The sequence below is a fragment of the Chiloscyllium plagiosum genome, chromosome 5, assembly GCF_004010195.1.
Source record: "Chiloscyllium plagiosum isolate BGI_BamShark_2017 chromosome 5, ASM401019v2, whole genome shotgun sequence".
Classification (NCBI taxonomy): Eukaryota; Metazoa; Chordata; class Chondrichthyes; order Orectolobiformes; family Hemiscylliidae; genus Chiloscyllium; species Chiloscyllium plagiosum.
This window is the reverse complement of record NC_057714.1, coordinates 79,176,122-79,195,562: the sequence shown is the minus strand read 5'-3', so window position 1 is coordinate 79,195,562 and position 19,441 is coordinate 79,176,122. Positions and strand designations below refer to the sequence as shown.

The 19,441-nt window shown below is 37.3% G+C and overlaps 2 protein-coding genes across 4 annotated transcripts in view; one reads left to right on the top strand and one right to left on the bottom strand.

Annotated features, from left to right (window-relative positions):
- The window catches only part of armc3 (armadillo repeat containing 3), a 201,039-nt gene extending 197,457 nt beyond the window's left edge, over positions 1 to 3,582 (bottom strand). The window contains exon 1 of one of the 2 annotated variants that reach the window (XM_043690445.1): positions 3,563 to 3,582. The gene's annotated coding sequence lies outside the window, so the exon portion shown is untranslated. Of the gene's footprint in view, positions 1 to 1,683; positions 1,722 to 3,562 lie in introns of those variants that run through there. The other variant, XM_043690444.1, reaches the window with a different exon arrangement.
- LOC122550031 (phosphatidylinositol 5-phosphate 4-kinase type-2 alpha) overlaps positions 1,821 to 19,441 on the top strand; it is a 257,190-nt gene continuing 239,569 nt past the window's right edge. The window contains exon 1 of one of the 2 annotated variants that reach the window (XM_043690447.1): positions 1,821 to 2,339. In XM_043690447.1, coding sequence (XP_043546382.1) covers positions 2,208 to 2,339 — 132 coding nt within the window. In that variant the 5' untranslated portion in view covers positions 1,821 to 2,207. Of the gene's footprint in view, positions 2,340 to 2,972; positions 3,092 to 19,441 lie in introns of those variants that run through there. The other variant, XM_043690449.1, reaches the window with a different exon arrangement.

Genomic DNA, 19,441 nt, shown 5'->3' with positions numbered 1-19,441 from the left:
TGCAGGTCTAACCTCCACCTTGACCTCCTTCCACCTATCGCATTTCCAACGCCCCTCCCCCAAGTCCCTCCTCCCTACCTTTTATCTTAGCCTGCTGGACACACTTTCCTCATTCCTGAAGAAGGGCTCATGCCCGAAACGTCGATTCTCCTGCTCCTTGGATGCTGCCTGACCTGCTGCGCTTTTCCAGCAACACATTTTCAGCTCTGATCTCCAGCATCTGCAGTCCTCACTTTCTCCTCGAAGAACTCTTAGAGCAAGCAACTCCACCAATAGCATGGTTGGAAATGATCAACACTGATCCCAAGTGTTCCTGACAGATGTGAATGTCTGATAGCCCCAAGGTTCCAATCAAAGATATGATTCAATGTATCTGTTTAGCTCTGAATCCACCTTGGTTTCCACCATTATTGAAATAAAAACTGTACGTTGAACTGCTCCCTGCTTCGTATGATCCAATCTATATCTGACACAATTTAGTGTGATGCTTCTACACTTCTATGCAATATGGCTGCCTCAGGAAGCAACGGAATTTTTAAGAAATCAACCGACCGCCTAGTAATCAAATAACTATTTTGATCACTAAGCCTCTGCTTTTGGAAATTAAGTAACTGAACACTTCTAAATGCAGTTAGTTGTATTTTAAAAATTATTTTAATTCAACATCCTGCAAGTATTTCCTTTTGTGGTCACATTTTGTTTTTGGTGCTACCAATTACATTTTTCATACTTCTAATTAAAAGTGAATTATTTGCACACAACTTGAATCTTTTACCGCTTGTCAAAGATCCCTGCTTAAATGACAAATAATTTATAGTTGCTCTAACTTTCAAAATGAATATCTGGAATAGGATGTGTTTGATATTGTAACGATTTAAAAGGTCAAAGTAGGTAAAATTCATAGAATCAAAACTAAACCAGTCAAAAAAAGGAGGGGCAGAGAAAACTGGGGAATGGGTGAGTGCTTGTGGTTACATGATTGTGTATTGATGCAAAATTGGGGGTTAATCTTGCATCGTTGTACTTCTTCCCAAGTTATAGAACCGTTAGGCTTTGCCTCATAACGTCCGTGGATACCGTCTTCTGGCATTTTGATTACGTTATAGATGTTACATCAATGCGAGTGATTGCATTGCTGCAGTACTGATGAAACACAAAACACTTATCAAACCCTCCAACTAGGGAAACAGGAGTTATCTGAATCAATTGAGATATATTAATTAAAATGACAGTGTTCAAACCTTAACATTTGGATATACCGTACTCAAACCTTAACATTTGGATATACCTTACTCTGATCAATCCCAGTAGTTATCCAACTTCCCTCTGGAGGAGAAACGTAATTCACGCCACTAACCGGACAGTGGCGTTATTTCCTATGTACAGTAAACACTAGTATATCGCTAACATAATTAATATACAAAATTAACATTTTTCTTCTGAAATAATTCTGATTTTATCGTTTCAACCATTATGTATTTCAGAATTCCACCACATCCATTTTAGAGAACAAGTTTCTCCACACGATTGTTTTTGTAGTTCCCCGTCCCCAGCAAGACAAGCACATTGTCCACAGCTCTGACTTATCGGATTGTCTTATTTACTTGATACACATAACGGAAGGCTATAAAGTTTTCAAGCATTTTTTAGATGCTTGTAAAATACCACATCACGCCCACTCACTCTACAACCCAACTTGATGGCTTTTATTCTCTTAGATGCACGCGGGATCAAATCTTCTCGTGCAATCCTGCGATTGGTCGCATGTCTTCAGGTACCGTCCTATTTAGAACATTGCAAAGCTGGGCTCCAATTGTGTTTTGTTTCTGACGCTGTCAATCACAAGCCTTTGTTTCCCCGCCTAGTCCCTAGATCTCCAGGCTGCGTTGCAGTGTGCACTGCGTGTGTGCGCGGCTTGTAGCTGGAGCCTCGCCTCCTCACAGTTTCTCATACACACTCATCAAGGTCCGGAAGCGACAGGGCATTGGAGAATATATAATAACCAGCCTGAGCTACTACTACCACCACCACCCCAAAACAATTCCTGATCATAACCGTCTTAACTTCTTGTTTTCAATGAGGGGAAGGAAGAAGATGTAATAAGTTTTGTTTTAAATCACAAACATTTCCATTTCAACAATTACAAAGAGAAAAAATAATTTGGTGAATAAAACGAAGTAAAAGCAAAACGCGAGACAGGGGGAAAGATGGCAGCGAACAGTACAACATTCGCCAGCAAAACGAAAACCAAGAAGAAACATTTTGTGGCTCAGAAAGTAAAGCTGTTTCGAGCTAGTGATCCATTGCTTAGCGTCTTTATGTGGGGAGTCAATCACTCGGTAAGTCTCTTTTAAAAAACATCATGAAATGCGGTAACTGCTGTGTCTAACTTCTGCAGGAAATCAGATCAGCTGGATTTTCCATGGACACGTTACTATGTTTCTGCGTCTAGATTTCATTTCCATTTCATTTCATCAAAGCTAATAGACGTGGGATTTGATAAGCTTTAGAAATCTATGCTGTGCATGTATATTATAATGTTATAGTGGAAGATGTGATAAATATGAATGGCCCTGCAGCATTTCGTTTTAGGAGGCGACTCTGTGAAATGACAGCTCCTTTTAACTGGGGTTGCATTTGACAGATAAAAGCCACGTTTAGCTTAAAGTAAACGTACTTCATGTTATGCGTCTATGATGTGAGTGAACGGAGGTATTTGGCCGAGGGCCTGCACCCTTTTCATGTGACTCCTAGCGGTTTTTTTAAGACCAAAGGCGACGGCCTGGAAACCCCTCAGTGTCAACTTGCAGTCGAGTTGTGATGTAATTGAGACTGACAGCTCTGTTGACCAATTGATACCAAGATCCTGAGCCCAATGTGATTCATGAAAGGAAAGCCCAATGCGAAGGAGGCGGGGCAGAAACCTGCGCTTTTTAAAAAATGTGCAGCCCCTAGACACATGACAGCTGCATTGATTCTTGTTTGACTGTACGAGCCAACTCATGGTAGACCCTCTCCGAAAAAAAACGCAAGCATCATTGATATTTCTTTTGGCCATCTAAGCAAACGCACTGGCTGTTGTGCTTCTCTTGTACGTATTGTTGTCATGGTTTAGACTAGCGTTCTGACCTCCAGTTTTACATGTCAGCGTTTTATATCGTGGGCATTCAGGGTGACAGGCTAAATCATCGATCTTCAATGTTCTGCCGTCAGAACTTGTGGGATGTACAACATCGCCTCGTTGTTTAATTTCAAAGCAGAGTTTTGCGAAAACGATGTATTAAAATTGTGGAAATCCACAGTAGGCTGGACATTATGACAACACAATTTATGTCTGCACCATCATAACTAATATATCACAACTAAATCATTCAAGAGATGAAAGGTGCTTCCTCCATCTATAGGAAGGAAGAATGGTAACCAAATTTACTTGGATTTCTATTTCAAATACGAAAGTGGCTTGAATGTCAGTGGCTTATGCCAATACATAATTGCATCTTCACTGCTATATAACAAAGTAACTAGCACATTCACACATTTATACATAATAGTATGTACATACAATCAATAGAGTGCGCCGATCTTTGCCTTGGAGATTGAAACCGTTATTGACATTAACATGGCCTTGGCTCAGGCCTTAGATGAACGCATGCCTCCTGTTGTCCATCGCTCTGGCTCATTTTAACTGCAGCTTGCAGGGTTGGTGGTTCCCATAAAATTAAATTGTTAAACCTGTTTAATTTTGCAGTTTGAACTCGAATGAGTTTTGTGATAGAGAAATGTGGCTATTTTAACTCGGATAAAGGATATTCATTTAAATGTGCTACAGTTTGTTTTAATACACCATGGTTATTTGGCTGTGATTCTGTTCTGATTGGAGCTGTCATTTCTTCACTCTTCCACATAAAAAATTGAGTTCTTTTTCTTAACTATAAAATTAAATGTAACAATTTTAAGGAAGTTAATTGTTAGGCTTACTGCATTGCCGTAGTATTGTCAAGTGTGATCTTGCTTTCTTTCGTTGGGGGCGAAGGGGCAGGGAATGGTTGAGTTTGAGTTCTGAACAATAATTTTCAAATAAAACCGGTGTGTATCTTAGACATTTTTTTCGATGAACCATGTGCCAAATATTTTGTAATGAATTAGCTTTTTTTATGTAATATTTGAATTTAAGGTGTATTCAGCAAATTCAATCATGAAGTAGTTCTCAGTAATTTGAAACACTGAAATTCTGTAATGCAAATATCTTGACATTACACTGTTAGAAATGAATTGTGAACTTCTCTAGGGCTCCCTCTGTTTCAAACTTTGAGTGTATATGGGACTTTTATTGACTTTTATCCAATCTGGGAGAAGGCTTAAGACACCAAGTTTGGTAATTGCGGGAGTGTGACTTTGTATTGCAAAGAATAAGCATCAATAGCAATTGATATTTAAAAAAATGGAGATTCTCTGTAGTGACAGATGAGATTGTGTTCTAAAATTGGGTGATATGTTTAGTTTGCCATGCTAAAGTAACTGGGTGACTACTCCTTGGATTAGATATTCACATTTTTATAGTCTCTGCTTTGTGGTGCAGAAAGTTATGGCCTTTACTGCAGAGGGCTATTGAGGCTGGGTAATTAAGTAAATTCAAGGCTGATATAGAATTTTAATCAGTACAGGAATCAAGGGTTCGAGAAGAAAAGCAAAAAAGTGGAGTTAGGCATGATTAGATCAGCTCTTGAACAGTGGTGCAAATTCAATGGGCTGAATGGTCTACTTCAACTCCTACATCTTAAGTCTTATCGCTTATGGAAATCACTTAGTGAACGAAGGCAATGCAATTGAGAGTTTGCCAGTGATTTCCTGAACTGCAGGGAAGATAGGTGGCATGTGGTTGTAATCTTAAGAGCAATATTTGTTTCTCAAGAATTATTACTTATATTGTATATGTTGAATACTGAACATAAGCACTTTCTGATTCAGTCAAGAATTAGAGGTAGCTTAGGAGCTTTCACTTCAGATTTTTCTTCAGGTCACATTTCTGGGGTTGGAGGGCTTTCATTCATTTTCTTCATGGCAATGGTGTAGAGGAACAGGATTGGAGTAAAATATCTCTTATGTAGTTAACATGATGCAAGCAAATTGGGCAAATGGCCTTCTACATGTGCTGGTATTTTTAGGCAGTTTTGTTACTTAAGCAAGTGCACTGGCTTATGGTGACACGTTTTAGATACTATTTATAGATGTGTCAATGTTGCAAAAAAGGTTTATGCTAAAAGCAGTCTTAATGCAAAATTGGATAGAATTGTTACAGTGTTAGTATGTCTGGCCTGTTTTAAATGTATTTAAAAACTGATTCATATTTAACCACAACCTCCTTCACTTAAGACTCTCTCAATTTTCTGAAATTAATAATGTACTGTGAATGGAAATTCATATTTTAAAATGGTTTCTAATATTGTTAAACATACTGAAAACAATTAATATACATAAATAAGAATGCAGAATTGGCGATTCATGCACAACAATTAACAATTGACTTAGCTGGTAAATAAACCATATGTTAGACCACTTTGCAGTAATTTTGATTTTTTTATTACTAAGTTGCTGCTTGGCATTTTTGATGAGTACCTAATTATTATGAAACTAAAATGTAATGGTTATAAGAATGCTTGTACACTGTGCTATAAGGTGCTAATGAATGGATTTGGCCTAGGTGGCACTTTTTGTTATTTAGTCAAGGAGCAGCACTGAAAGAGATTTGGAAATAGATTAAATCGTGTCTCTTTTTGTTAATACATGGCTTCAGAAAAACATTTACATATTTTAAAGTGCTTTTAATAACGCACAACAAAGAAGTGAACATTTCACAACATCAGAACATCTCAAAGTACCTTGCCCTCAGTTTCGTTGGTTGGAAGTGAAAAAAATGGTTCTCAGAAATGCTAATTAAGTCCTGTCGCTAAATTAATCTGGATCAAAGTTAGACCTAAGCTTTCAAATCTCCATCCCCTCAAATTTCCTCATAAATATCAAGCCCCAAGTATCAGACATAGAAATAGAAAGATAAGAGATGCAGAGGTATATCAAATGAGACAGGGAGTGGGAAATGATGAGAGTAGAAATACATAGTTGACAAGAAAGTAAGTCAGTTTGGGAAGGAACCAACGTATTGGTTAAATATCTAAATAAATACATGGAAAGTCGCTGCTTGGACTTAAGACTGCCTTTTGAAATCATAGTAATAATGAGAAACATATTTTCATGATATTTAAAGTTTTTTTTCTTTCACAATCAGGTTACACATTTAATAGTCACTACAGCTTTGACATCACCTACTCTGTGCGACATACATTTCTTAATATTGGTCAGCATAATACTGGTGTTATGTTTGTGGCACGTCAGTTGTGCAAATATTTCTTTCTCTCTCTGTCTGTCTCTGTCTCTCAATTTTAGTTGAAGCACCTATAGTTTATATACCTTATCTGAAGCTGTGTAACTGCACAGAATTTTTCCAATCTCTTTAAAAAGGTCTTCAGAGTTGTTTCATATGATCTTAAGTCTTAATATTGGATGGAAGGAGTAATGTTTCATTCAAAATATCAGTGTAATTGGGCAGAACCAGTGCAACCCAAACAGAAGATTGGATATTTTAATAATAAATGAATTATCTGTATTATATGTTCTCTTGCATTACTTCATCCAAATCAAGACCTGTTTACAAACTCCCAGGTCAAAATTAAGAGATTTTCTCAGTGACATTAGTTAAAGAGTGAAAGTCCTTCAAATTTTTCACTCATTTTTATGCTGATTCTAGTAGGCACATTTTTAAAAGCCTTTTGTAAGAATAGCATTTAAAGTACTAAGCCTTTATTAGTCAGTGTATTGCATAAAGGAATTAAGATGTCATGTTGTGGCTGTACAGGATATTGGTGAGGCAACGTTTGGGAAAAATGCATGCCATTCTGTCTTCCTGCCAAAGGAAAGATATTGTTAAACTTGAAAGGCTGCAGAAAATATTGGCAAGGATCTTGCCAGGCTTGGAGGGTTTGAGCTAGAGGGAGAGGCTGAATAGACTGGGTCTATTTTCCCTGGAATGTCGGGGGTAAAGGGGTGATCTGAGAGGTTTGTAAAATTGGGAGCAACTGAGAGCTGGAGTGGAACAGGCTGGAGGCATGGAATGGTGCAAGTGGCTGAGAACCGGAGCAGAGCGGGCTGGAGGCATGGAATGACTGAGAGCCAGAGCAGAGCGTGCTGGAAGCATGAAGCAGTGTGGAGTATCTGAAGCAGGAGCAGAGCAAGCTGGAGGCATGGAGCATGGAACGGCTGAGAGCTGGAGCGGAGCAGGAATGGAGCAGTGCGGGATGGAGTGGTGCAGAGCAGAGCGGGAATGGTTGTTGAACTGTGGTCCGGTGCGGACAGTCAGTGGCTTGAAAGGCCAGTCAGACGACATATAGAAGCCCCTGTGCTGATCTACTACAATGTAATGTTTATCTGTAATTGATTTATTTGACTATAATATTTATTTATTTAACTTCATCTTATTTCTCACTTATACTACAAGGTAGTGCAACTTCTTTCTTCTTTGTTCCTCTTTTTGTATCTTAGATTTGTACCGAGGTAATTTGTACCTAAGATGATGGCATAAGAAGAGACATTGTAAACCTTTCCCTGTGCTTCTGTACTTGAGTACATATGACAGTAAACCTCATTTTAAATTCTAAAATCATGTGGGGCACGGATAGGGTGAACATTCCCAAGGTTGGGGAGTCCAAAATTAGAGGGCATAGGTTTAAGGCGAGAGGAGGAAAGATTTAAAAGGGATCTAAGGGGCAACGTTTACACACTGAGGCGCGGGTATATGTATGGAATGAGCTGCTAGAGGAAGTGGTGGAAGCTGATACAGTTACAACATTTCAAATGCACCTGGATGGGTATCAAGAGTTTCTATAAATAGTTGAAATAAAAAAAGTGAATAATGTGAATGTAAGTTTTATAACATGTAAATCTAGAGATTTGATAATAGAAAATAAAAGGATGGCAGATGAATCTATATTTGCTATAGATGGTACAAGTAACATCCCAGAAGCAAATTGGTAAATGTAAGTGGGGAGGGTTTCGAGGGATATGGGGCATAGGCCGGCAAATGGGACTAGATGAATTCAGAATATCTGGTTGGCATGGACGAGCTGGACTGAGGGGTCTGTTTCCATGCTGTACAGCTTTGACTTTCTAAGTCATTGCCTTATGTACACCAATAAACTACCGAATGGTTTAGTGTATATTGTTTAAATTGGTTTTCAGTGTTTTAAATAGTTTAGCAGTGTTCTGGACATTCAAATATATTTTTGATCAACATATTTTCAGTTGGAAAATTTCCCAGGTTACTGCTTTTGAGTTCATTGAGAAATATATTTTAATAGAGGAGAGAAAAAAGATGAATACAGTCACACTCCTTGATTGTACTGAGTCATTGAAGATCTTAAATCTCTGCAAATGTAAATTAATTTTAGCAGAGTCTTGAATAGTAACCTTACCTGCACAATGTTGAACATGCATTTTCCCAATTGTAACCAATGTGATGACCTTACACATTTTGTGAAATGAGCAAGTACAAATTTCCAGGAGAAATCTACATTGATTTGTGAGTAAAGAACTTGAATGAAATGTTTCTGGTAATACATTTTAAATGCTCATTTTCAAAAGTTGTTTTCAGTGGAACTGGAAATATTTTGAGATTTAAGGCATTCATTGCTTATCTTTTTAATAAGCAAACTGTTTTTGGAAATCTATTCACGATACTGTAAGTAGGATAATAGCTAGTTTGAAGTGTATAATCATGCAAAGAATGCTTAGCGATCTGATTCCAGACTCTGATGCAGCCATTGAACATGGTACCAAAATAAGGAGTGCTTTTCTGCACAAACTATATGCCATATTTATGAACATGCTTGTACCTTCTCTAACTATGATGCTTTGTTAAAATCTGGAAAAGCTGGAACAAAACTCAGCAAATTTGAAAATACCTGCAAAAGTCCACACTGTCAATAGCTCAGGTCCAAACTGTTCAGTTCTAAGGAAAGGTCTTAAAACTGAAAAAAATAAATTACTGGCAAAACTCAGCAGGTCTGGCAGCATCTGTGGGAAGAAAGCAGAGTTAATATTTCAAGCCTGGGTGAATCTTCATCAGAATCATCATTTGCAGTTCTTTGTTTTCAATTTGAAGATAAAACTTCAATTGACTGTCTTCTGTTTCTCCACAGGTGCTGCTGGATCTGCAAGATAGTTTAAATCTTTTCTGTTCTTTTCCAATGTGCAGCATCTGCGTTATTTTGTTTTTTGTTTACCATGTTTTGGATTTGGGTTTTCTCCCCTGCAGCTATTGTGAGGTAAATACTCACAGTGGGACAGTACCATGTGATTTGGTTGTAAAGATGAAACTGATTTAGTTAGCTGCCATGTTTTAAAAAAATGTCTAGCAACAAAATATTTTACCTGAGACACTTTGCCAAGCACAAGGATAATAGTTATCATCTGGAGGTGCAGCAGCCCATCAGAAGGCTAGAGCTAGCAATCTTTTCACTTTGTGTACCTTAACTATGAGTGTTAATAACAGTCTATATCAGTTTTTGGTAGCAAAATTTGAAAGTAGATTGAAATACAGATTTGTTTGCAACATGATTTACCAGAGATTGGGCAATTGAACTATTGCCTCTTGACCTGTGTACAGGTGAAGAATGAAGTAAATGGAGAGGAGAAATATTATCCAGCCGCTGGTTTAATTAGTGCTGTGATATTCTCAAGGGAAGCAATTTATTAAAAATTCACATTCAGTGCTTGCCAAATGGCTCTGGTAGATGCACTGTCAAGATCCTATTTGTTGTCCCCTAATCACAAAAAAAAAATGGAATTCAGTTTTTGATCTGCAATTGCAAAATTTTAAAAAATGCTTTCCATTATTTAATCTGGTGGGCCTACAGTTTGGTGCTGTAGGAGCCAGCGAAATCCCTTTGAGGTACCAAGATTTTAAAGTCATTATTGTTGTGATATTAGTTTAGCAAGATGAAACTTCAGAACTAGAAATTGAATACAATAACCTCTTGCTGTAAATACATTGTGTTTGTGTAAATAAATTCATTTAAAATATGACATTTTTAGCCCTGAAATGTAATTGATCTAACTTGGCATCTTATACAAGGTCTCGCTATAATACATGATTTATATTTAAAATGAAAAAAGCAGCTAAGAAGGATATGATTGGTAAGGTTGTGTGGACTATCTCTGGTAAGGTGGAGAAACAGAAGATAGTCGATTGACACTATCTGTTGGATGACTTTTCCTTAGAACTGAACATTCTGGACTTCATTACAGGTTCTGCCAGATTTGCTGATTTTCTTTTCTAACTTCCAGCTTTAAGAGAATAAATATTATATCAGAAAGGCGCAGTAATAACCATGGGAGATTTTAATCTACATATAGCCTAGATAAATTAATGGAATAATTTCAGAATACTTTTTTCAAACAGCATATTCTGGAGCCAACCAGAGAGTGCCCTATACCTAGCCTGATTTGTTTAATGAGAGAGGATTAATTAGCAATTTTATTGTGAAGGTGCCCCTGGGTAGCAACAACCATAGTATAATTTAATTTTACATTCAAGTTGAGGGAGAAGGGAATGGGTCCAAGACTATTATTTTAAATATAAATATGGGCATGAAAGTAGAGTTGGCTGAAGTGAATTGGCAAATTAAGTTAAATAACAAGACAGTAAATGTGTAGTGGCAGACTTTTAAGGGGTTATTTATGAATATGCTAAATATGTTCCCATGAATTAGAAAAATTCCAAGTGACAGACCCAAGCATCCAAAGTTAACTAGAAAGGCTAAAGGTAGTAGTAAACTTAAAGATAAAACATATTATTGTGCAAAGGGAAGTGGAAGGTCAGAATATCAGACAGAATATATAAAAAAATGTTTTTTTTAAGAAAGGAAAGTACAAAAGAAACTTGGCCAGAGCAGTAAAAATTAATCAAGAGTTTCTATAAATAGTTGAAATAAAAAAAGTGAATAATGTGAATGTAAGTTTTATAACATGTAAATCTAGAGATTTGATAATAGAAAATAAAAGGATGGCAGATGAATCTATCTTTGCTATAGATGGTACAAGTAACATCCCAGAAGCAAATTGGTAAATGTAAGTGGGGAGGGGGAAACTCAGGAAAATGATAATCACCTGAGAAGTTGTTCTGAGTAAATTGTTGGAGCTGTGAGTTGACAAGTGCCTGGGTGCTGATGTATTTCATCCTAAAATCTTTTTTAAAAAAAAGTGGCTAGTGAAATAACTCGTGCATTGATTTTAATTTTCTAAAGCACCCAGATTCAGAGAAGGTCCAATTTGATTTGAAGATTGCAAATGTAACTCCTTTTTTCAAAAAGTGAAGGCAGATGGGAAGTTTGAAACTAGAGACCAGATAACTTCAACATCTGTCATTGAGCAGCTATTAATAAAAATGTTTTAGCAAGTCACTTAGATAAGTTGGAGGTTATTGGACAGAGTCACTTATTTTTTTGTGAAAGGGAAATCATGTTTAACCAATTTATGGGGAGTTCTTTGAGAAAGTAACACACTGTGGATAAAGCAGAACCAAGCGGATATACCTACATCTAAAGGGAATACCCTTTGCTTCTTCAAACTATCCACATAAGCAACATTCCTCTTCCCTGGAACTATTCTTGTAATCTTTCCTGCATCGTTTCTAAAGAACATTTCATTCACTTTCTAAACTGCAGTGTCCAGAGTTATATAACACTCCAGCTGAACTCAAAGCATTTTGAAATAAAGCTTCATTGGACTTCCTTGCACTAAATCTTAATTTCTTAAGCCTAGCATCTCTATTTCCTTTCCATACATTTTCTCAATCTGCCCTATGAACTGCAATGATTTCTGTACATAAATGCAGCAGGTCACTCAATATTGGCACATTTTACAATTGTACCCATTATGTCATATTACCTTTCTTCATATTTCTACCAAAATGTAGCAGTATTAATCTGCCAAGTGTTCACCCATTCCACCATCCCATCCACATCTACTTAAAGTCCTTCAGCATTCTTATCACAGTTTGCAACATTATCAATCATTGTGTTATTAGCAAATTTTGAAATTGTTATGTTGAGCCAAGTCTGGACCACTAATATGGGTCAAGAAGTTTAGTGCTCGTAATACCAACCCTTAGGCTGCATACTATATACTGTCCTCCAGACTGAAAACAACTGTGCACCATAAATCTTTTTTTTCGTCCTTCAACTTTGTATCCATCTTGCCATTGTTCATTATATTCCACAGGCCTCCTTTGCTCACAAATCTATCATGTGGCACTTTGTTAAATGTATTTGGAAGTTCATGTACATCATGTCATCTGTATTATCTTCATCAGATTTTTCTTGTTGCCTCATCAACAACTGAATCTAGTTAGTTTACACCACTTGTTTTTATCAAATTCATGATGGTTTTCCTTAATTAATCCACCTTTGTCCAAGTGACTATATCAAACTAGATGCTGGAGATCTGAAGTAAAAATGGCTGAAGAAATTCAGCAGGACTGGCAGCATCTGTGAAGATAGAAACTGTTATACTTTAAATCTCCTATGATTATTCTTTGATATTCTGAAGAACAGTCATATTGGACCCAAAAATTAAGAGGTCATGACAAAGTGGATGCTGTGAGGCTGAAGTATGTAGAGCTAAGGGTAATAATCTCAAGCTAAAAGGATGTCATTTTAAACTTGGATGACAAGAAATTTGTTCACGCAGAGGGGCCTCTGCTCAAAAGCATGGTGATGCTCAACTACTGAGCATTTTCAAGACTGAGGTTATCAATTTTTGGGCACTAAGGGACAGGGGTGTAGGATAGAAAAGTGGAATTGATGTTAAACAAAAGTTTTGAATGGCGAAGTGAACTCAAAAGGTTGTGAAGACTACTTCTGTTACTTGTGTTTATATGTATCTGGTGCTGATCATTGGTGCCCATGAAATTGAATTGGAATCAATCATCTATAACTAATTATTTTAGTAGTTTCAAAAGGGCTTGGAAACCAGTGCCAGAAATCAGACCAATTTCAAAAGTTACAGTGCAGCAACTCACCAAGGCTACTTCAGCAGCATCTTTTCTTCAGTTCATGACCTTGAGCACATTGAAGGGCAACAGCAGCAGATTTTTATCTTTACCTATTTGTTCAAAGGATTTGTGTGTTGCTGGGTAGGTCAGCATTTACTGCATAGGAACTCCAATTGAAAGCTGTGCCCCCATCCTCAAGCTGTACATCTCAGATGTAGAACCATGACTTCATTCCTACATCATTGAGTGGTCAAATTGTGAAACTCACCTATTGCATTTCCAACGCCCCTCCCCCACGTCCCTCCTCCCTACCTTTTATCTTAGCCTGCTGGGCACACTTTCCTCATTCCTGAGGAAGGGCTTATGCCCGAAACATTGATTCTTCTGTTCCTTGGATGCTGCCTGACCTGCGCTTTTCTGGCAACACATTTTCAGCAAATTATGAAACTCTTTGTGTAACAGCACTCTGGCTGGACCTAGGTCACATGGACTATAACAATTCAATATGACTGCTCAACACCACCTTCACAGAGTAATTAACAGTGGGTGACAAATTCTGGCCTAACCAGCAGTCATACAACCTGTGAACACACATATCCTTTCATAAAAAAACATTTTTAGGCAGTCAAATTGAGGCTATATTTCAGTGTCATCTCGTTATGCTAGAACTAATTATGAATAGTGAGTGACTTTTATGACTGGAAACTCCCTTCCAGCTCTATAGCAGACCAATGAAAATTGCACCTGGTAGATTATTGTGCAAATGCATGACATTCCAGACCTCCCTAGTGACACTATGTGTAAATCACCTGATATGTTTGTCAGCTGTACGGACTGAGATTACAGTTTGAATCTTAGTTTATACCAATTTTGATGGAGTGGGGTTGACAGTATTTTAATTGGCAAGGGCTTGCTCCACTAATGTTGACCTGTACTTTCAAATCACAAGTGAATTTCCTTCCTATTAATCTGTACAAAGCATATTTTCAGAAATGTTTTAATGTGTAATGTGCCATAACTTTTTGTTAAAAATCTACTGCAACAATAGTGAGAGAACTCAATTCAATAAACATGAGCAAATTTAAGAAAGCTATTTTGTCATGTCACTTTCTTTCTGATTATCATGATGCTGTGGAAATATTTCTACTGGTATTCTCCAACCAATTTTGTGAATACAGGCTAATAAGTGGCTGTCATTGAGTTAAAAGACAGCAAGCCAATTGAGTTGTTCTGATAAACTTAAAACTACAAGCATGAGGCGTGACTATTTCATGAATGTTAAGAGAACTCTGATTACCACCTTAATCTCATTGGCAACTGTCTAGTCTTTGAGATACGTACTCCTAAACAAGGGTTTTCCTTATTATGTGGTGACAATTAGATATTAAGGACTCGAGAGCAGAGTTGAGGTTTGTGAGCAGAATGAGTTAGATGTAGGGAGGTAAGAAAAGTGAACTACTGGATTATAAACTTTAAGTAATGATGACATGGAGAATCCTTGATTTAGATTTTATTTCTGTGACGGAGTACAGTAGGGTGTGTGACTTATAGGAGAAAGTGAGGACTGCAGATGCTGGAGATCAGAGCTGAAAATGTGTTGCTGGAAAAGCGCAACAGGTCAGGCAGCATCCAAGGAACAGGAGAATCAACGTTTCGGGCATAAGCCCTTCTTCAGGAATGTGTGTGACTTATAAAGGAGTCAAAATTATTACCCCACCTTTCTCCCCCTTATATTTGCACCAGTGTTACACAACTCAAGATAATTATGGATTTATAAGTGATTGTACATGAGGTTGAATTTAGTGACTATAAATTTGTGAATAAAAATGAAAAAACTGACTTTTTTGATCTGCATACTTGCGTCTTTACTTTCACTGATTTAAAAAAACTTTCTGCTTTCCAGCTCTGAAGGTGTTGACTCCTTAACGCGAGGTATGGGGATAGTTTTTCTCCAATGTACCTGTTTTTCTCGTGCTCCTTGAAATTGAATGGACAGCCTGTTGCAGTACTTTAGCTAAGCCCAATCCTACCTTTGCCAACATTCCATCCTGATTTTGCACAGTGTGATAATGCTGCTCCTTTAACAAGGTTATGCTGTGCTTGGGTTTTTTCCAGAGAGGTCATAAAAGCAGTGATTCAGAAAAGTCTGGGCTTAACTATTTGAGAATGCTTTCAAGTAGCATTTTAAAAAAAAAACACTTGAACAATGAAAGAGGAGTGTCCAGTTCTCCCAGCTCAGCTTTTCTCTGCTTTGGTTTGGTTTTAGCAGTGTGGCTGTTCCCTGAAAGCAGTCAGTCAGTTTGAAACTGCTGGTTCAAGAAACAGCTACATGGAAGGTGCTCCATGCTGAATCTCTCTGCCATCTCTCTTTCTCTCTCCCTGTCCTCTAAGACCCTGTGTTTGATTTTACTTTTTTTTGCCAAGGGGTGTTTATGGGGATTGTTGCAGGAATTTGGAACAGCATCATTAAGTTGGACAGTCTGCTGGGTTTTCAGATCGGTTGTTATTCTATATTCTGTTCTCTTTTGTTTGTGTTTAATTCGGTAATCTTGCAAATAAATTTTGTTTTGTTGAAAATGAAGTGGTTGGACTAGCTGCATTCCTCCTGAAATATCCACTTTATACCTGCTTAAAACCTCTGGAACAGGTGGGACTTGAACTTGTGTCTTCTGGCTCAGAGGTAGGGAAGCTATCACAATGCTACAAGAACCTTTAATCTTTTAGCTGAAATGGAAATGTCCTATTCCCAATAATATCATTCAGTGTACAATGTATGGCTGTTTATAGTTTTGATAATGTGTTTGTATTTAAAGGCAATACTTGACATACCCTTTGCCAATAAATTAAATGTCCTTATATTTTTTCAGGTATGTCATATCAACCTGCACGTACAAACTTTTTTTTTTCTTTTGTCCCATATATCTTGCATTTAAGAAAATGTCAAAGCATTGCACTAGTAAAGTTGGCAATACTAGAGTATGGCAGTATTGGCAGGAAATATGCATTATTTTTTCAGTGCCTTTTCAGTATGCTATCTTCAATAGTGCCACAGCTCTTGAACTGAGCTGTACTTCTCTTCTGAAATATTGAGGCTGAAAAGATTACATATTTATGCAATGTCATTTTTTTTGTTGTGTAAAATTTCATGCAATGTGTAGGTGAAATGTTCTCTTTGGGGATTCTTGTGACAACTTGCTTGTTAAGCACTGGTGTAAATGTGTTATTTGTTAAGTTTGTACCACTCTGAAGTTGAGAACATAGAGCATACTTTAATAAAAGGTGTAATCAATGAAGTAGCTCATACTATATGTGAAATTTGAGAGTGTAATTTATTTTGTTTGTGAACCACAGAGAAAAAGGCAAGGGCATAAGTATATAGACTTTGCTTTGATTTGGGACTAGACCAAAATAGTTCAGCTTTTTTAATCTTTATTTCTGGTAGGCAGTTTAGATCATGTGGAAGGTTACATCTTTTTATGTGTGATGTTGGTACAATATCTTTATTAGAAAAAAGTATGGAAAATGTTGCAAATGTGCAGTAGCTGAAGCTGCATTAGTGGAAACTTAGAAAGTTTATGTTCCAAATGAAGATGATCTTTCAGGAGATGATGCCTTAGTAGCTGGGTAACATTCCATGATATTGAATATTCATCATTCCATGGCTGTCTATTGTATTGTTTTAAGTGTGTTATCTGTTCTCCGAAACTGGATACAAGGTCTTTAAAATGTAATCAAATTGTTATTTCAAAATGTAAATATTTTTAAAAATGTAAGACAGGAGAACTTATTTTGAAAGCAATTGTCCAGAATGTTGCAATGGAACTGATTTCTAGCTCAGTGTTTGTTGGTTCAGTTGGCTGAATGGCTGGTTTGCAATGCAGAATGATGCTAACGGTGTGAATTCAATTCCTGCACTGACTTGAGATTATCACAAAAGATTCTCCTTTCAACGTCTCCCCTTACATGAGGTGCGGTGACCCTCAAGTTAAACTGTCACCCCTATTGTTGCCCTCTGTAATGAGAGAAACAGCCTATGGTCAGTTAGGACTATGACAGATTTAGCTTTATTTCTAGCTGCATTCTCTTAAACTCTTTGTATTTCCAACACACTGCTATTGATAATGTTATTTACAATGATTGTACAAACACAGTTTTTTAACAAAAATGACACTTGCTAGATATTCCTGTTTGCAAATATTAATCACTTGGACTTATTGGAAATAAGTTAGTAAGTGATTTGTTGCACACCCTGCCTTCCATTCTGGATAAAAGTGTACAAGTTGAATGGGGGGGGGGGGGGGGTGGTGTGCAGAGCAGTCAACCAGATGTGCTTCCTTTGGACACAACACAAATCTTATCTGTATGACTATGGCAAATTTGATAAATTAAACACTGCCAATTGAATGCAACCCATTAATTGATTTTGCACATGGAAGAAACTGTTCTGGTTCCTGATCACATTGTAATGTATCACAGTTATTTTGGGATATTCTAACCTTTTTTGGTTTTATTCAGCTGTTCACATCTTCCTTGTTTTATGGGATGTTTGCAGTCTGGTGCAGCAGATTTGAAAATAACAAGTGTAAGATTCAAGAAATGTGGGTGAAAAAGTAAACAGGAAGTTATGGGCCAGTTTACCTAATATCTATAATAAAGAAAATGCTAGAATTTACAAGGGACTTATAGTTGCTATCGGGCAGAGACAACATGGTTTTATAGAAAGGAAATAGTGTTTGAGTTTTTAAAATTCCATTCCCAGGATGTGGGTGATGGTGGCTGAGCCAGTATTTATTGCCAATCCCTAGTTGCCCTTGACAAGGTAATGGTGCGCTGCATTCTTGAACTGGTGTCATTCATTTGGTGTAGGTACAACTACAGTGCCATTAGTGAGGGAGTTCCAGGATTTTTACCCAGCAATATGAAAGGAATGGTGATGTATTTCCTAATCAGGATGGTGATTGGCTTGGAGGGGATCTTACAGATGCTGGTGTTCCCATGTATTTGCTGTCTTTGCCCCTCTAAATGATTGAAAACTGTGATGGATTCTTGATGAACAAGGAGTTGAAGGTGGGGTGTGGCAAAGCAGGAAGGTGGAGTTAGTTCATAGTCAGATTAACCACGATCTTATCAAATGATAGAGTAGGCTTGATGGGTCAAATGGCCTGTTTCTTAATTTCTTTTCTTCTGAATCTGCTCTCCTGTTAACAAACCTATTCTTTGATTCTGTTCATTCCCTTCATCTGAAAGGTAATATTGTGGGAAACCTGATGATCTTAGCACCATCTGTTTTTCCTTGGAAAATGTAGAACATTGTTTATTCCAGTCCTACTTTAGATAAATGCCTCATTTTCTTCCGGTCAGTTGTTGGCTATAGTAGTATCAATTCTTGCTGTCAGCCAAGACTGAAAATTTCAACTTTACTTCTAACTTCATGTGGTCCATCTCCAACTGTTGTCCTTTCTTTAACTTTTATCTCTTCATTCTGTGGATAGTCTATCCCCAATTTCCATGAGAAGATCACTGATCCCTTTTAACTTTACTTTCTTTTACACAGCTTTCTCTTAAGGACTGACTTCACTTGTCTCTATTTCTCCATATCTACCACAATAGTTCCAATGATGTGCATTTGATATATTATTTTTCCTCAACGACCATTCCCTCTGCCACAGTTCAGCTTTTTCCAACCGTCTCCAAATCTGTGATCAACATCAAGTATTTCCACCACTCCTAAACCATTCTGTTTGTCCCTCCCTTAGCATCCTTCTAAAGTCCCTCTGCAACATTCTGATCTACTTTTCAGTCATCCCAGCACCACTGCCAACTTTCCAATTCTCTTTTGCATGACACCTTCCCTACAAGCACAAGGGATAAAACAGCTGAACCTATACTCCTGCTGCTCCTAAAATCAAATACCATTACTTCTCTCATGTGTAACTGATTTGCTTGTACTACATGTTCATATGTTCCATTACCTTCATAACCCTATGCATGAACTTGTAGCTTATGATGGTCTATTCTGCCTTGGAGAAACCAAACATGTTCATAGCATGATCCAAGTTTCCAGTCACCCTTCATTTTTGATTTGCACTCTCTGCAACCTCTGTATCCAGTCTCCAATAAAGCTCAATGTGACTTAAGGAACAGCTTATCTTTCAAGTAGTTACTTTACTATTTTCAGGATTCAACATTAATTTCAACAATTTCAGATCATAAACTCTTACCTCAATTTTTTTCAGATGGCAGTTGGTGGGTTTTGATTCTCCGGTAGAAGCATTATTTGTTTCTTGTTCAATTATCATAATTTTACTTGCACCATCATCTTTTGACATTGATACTTTC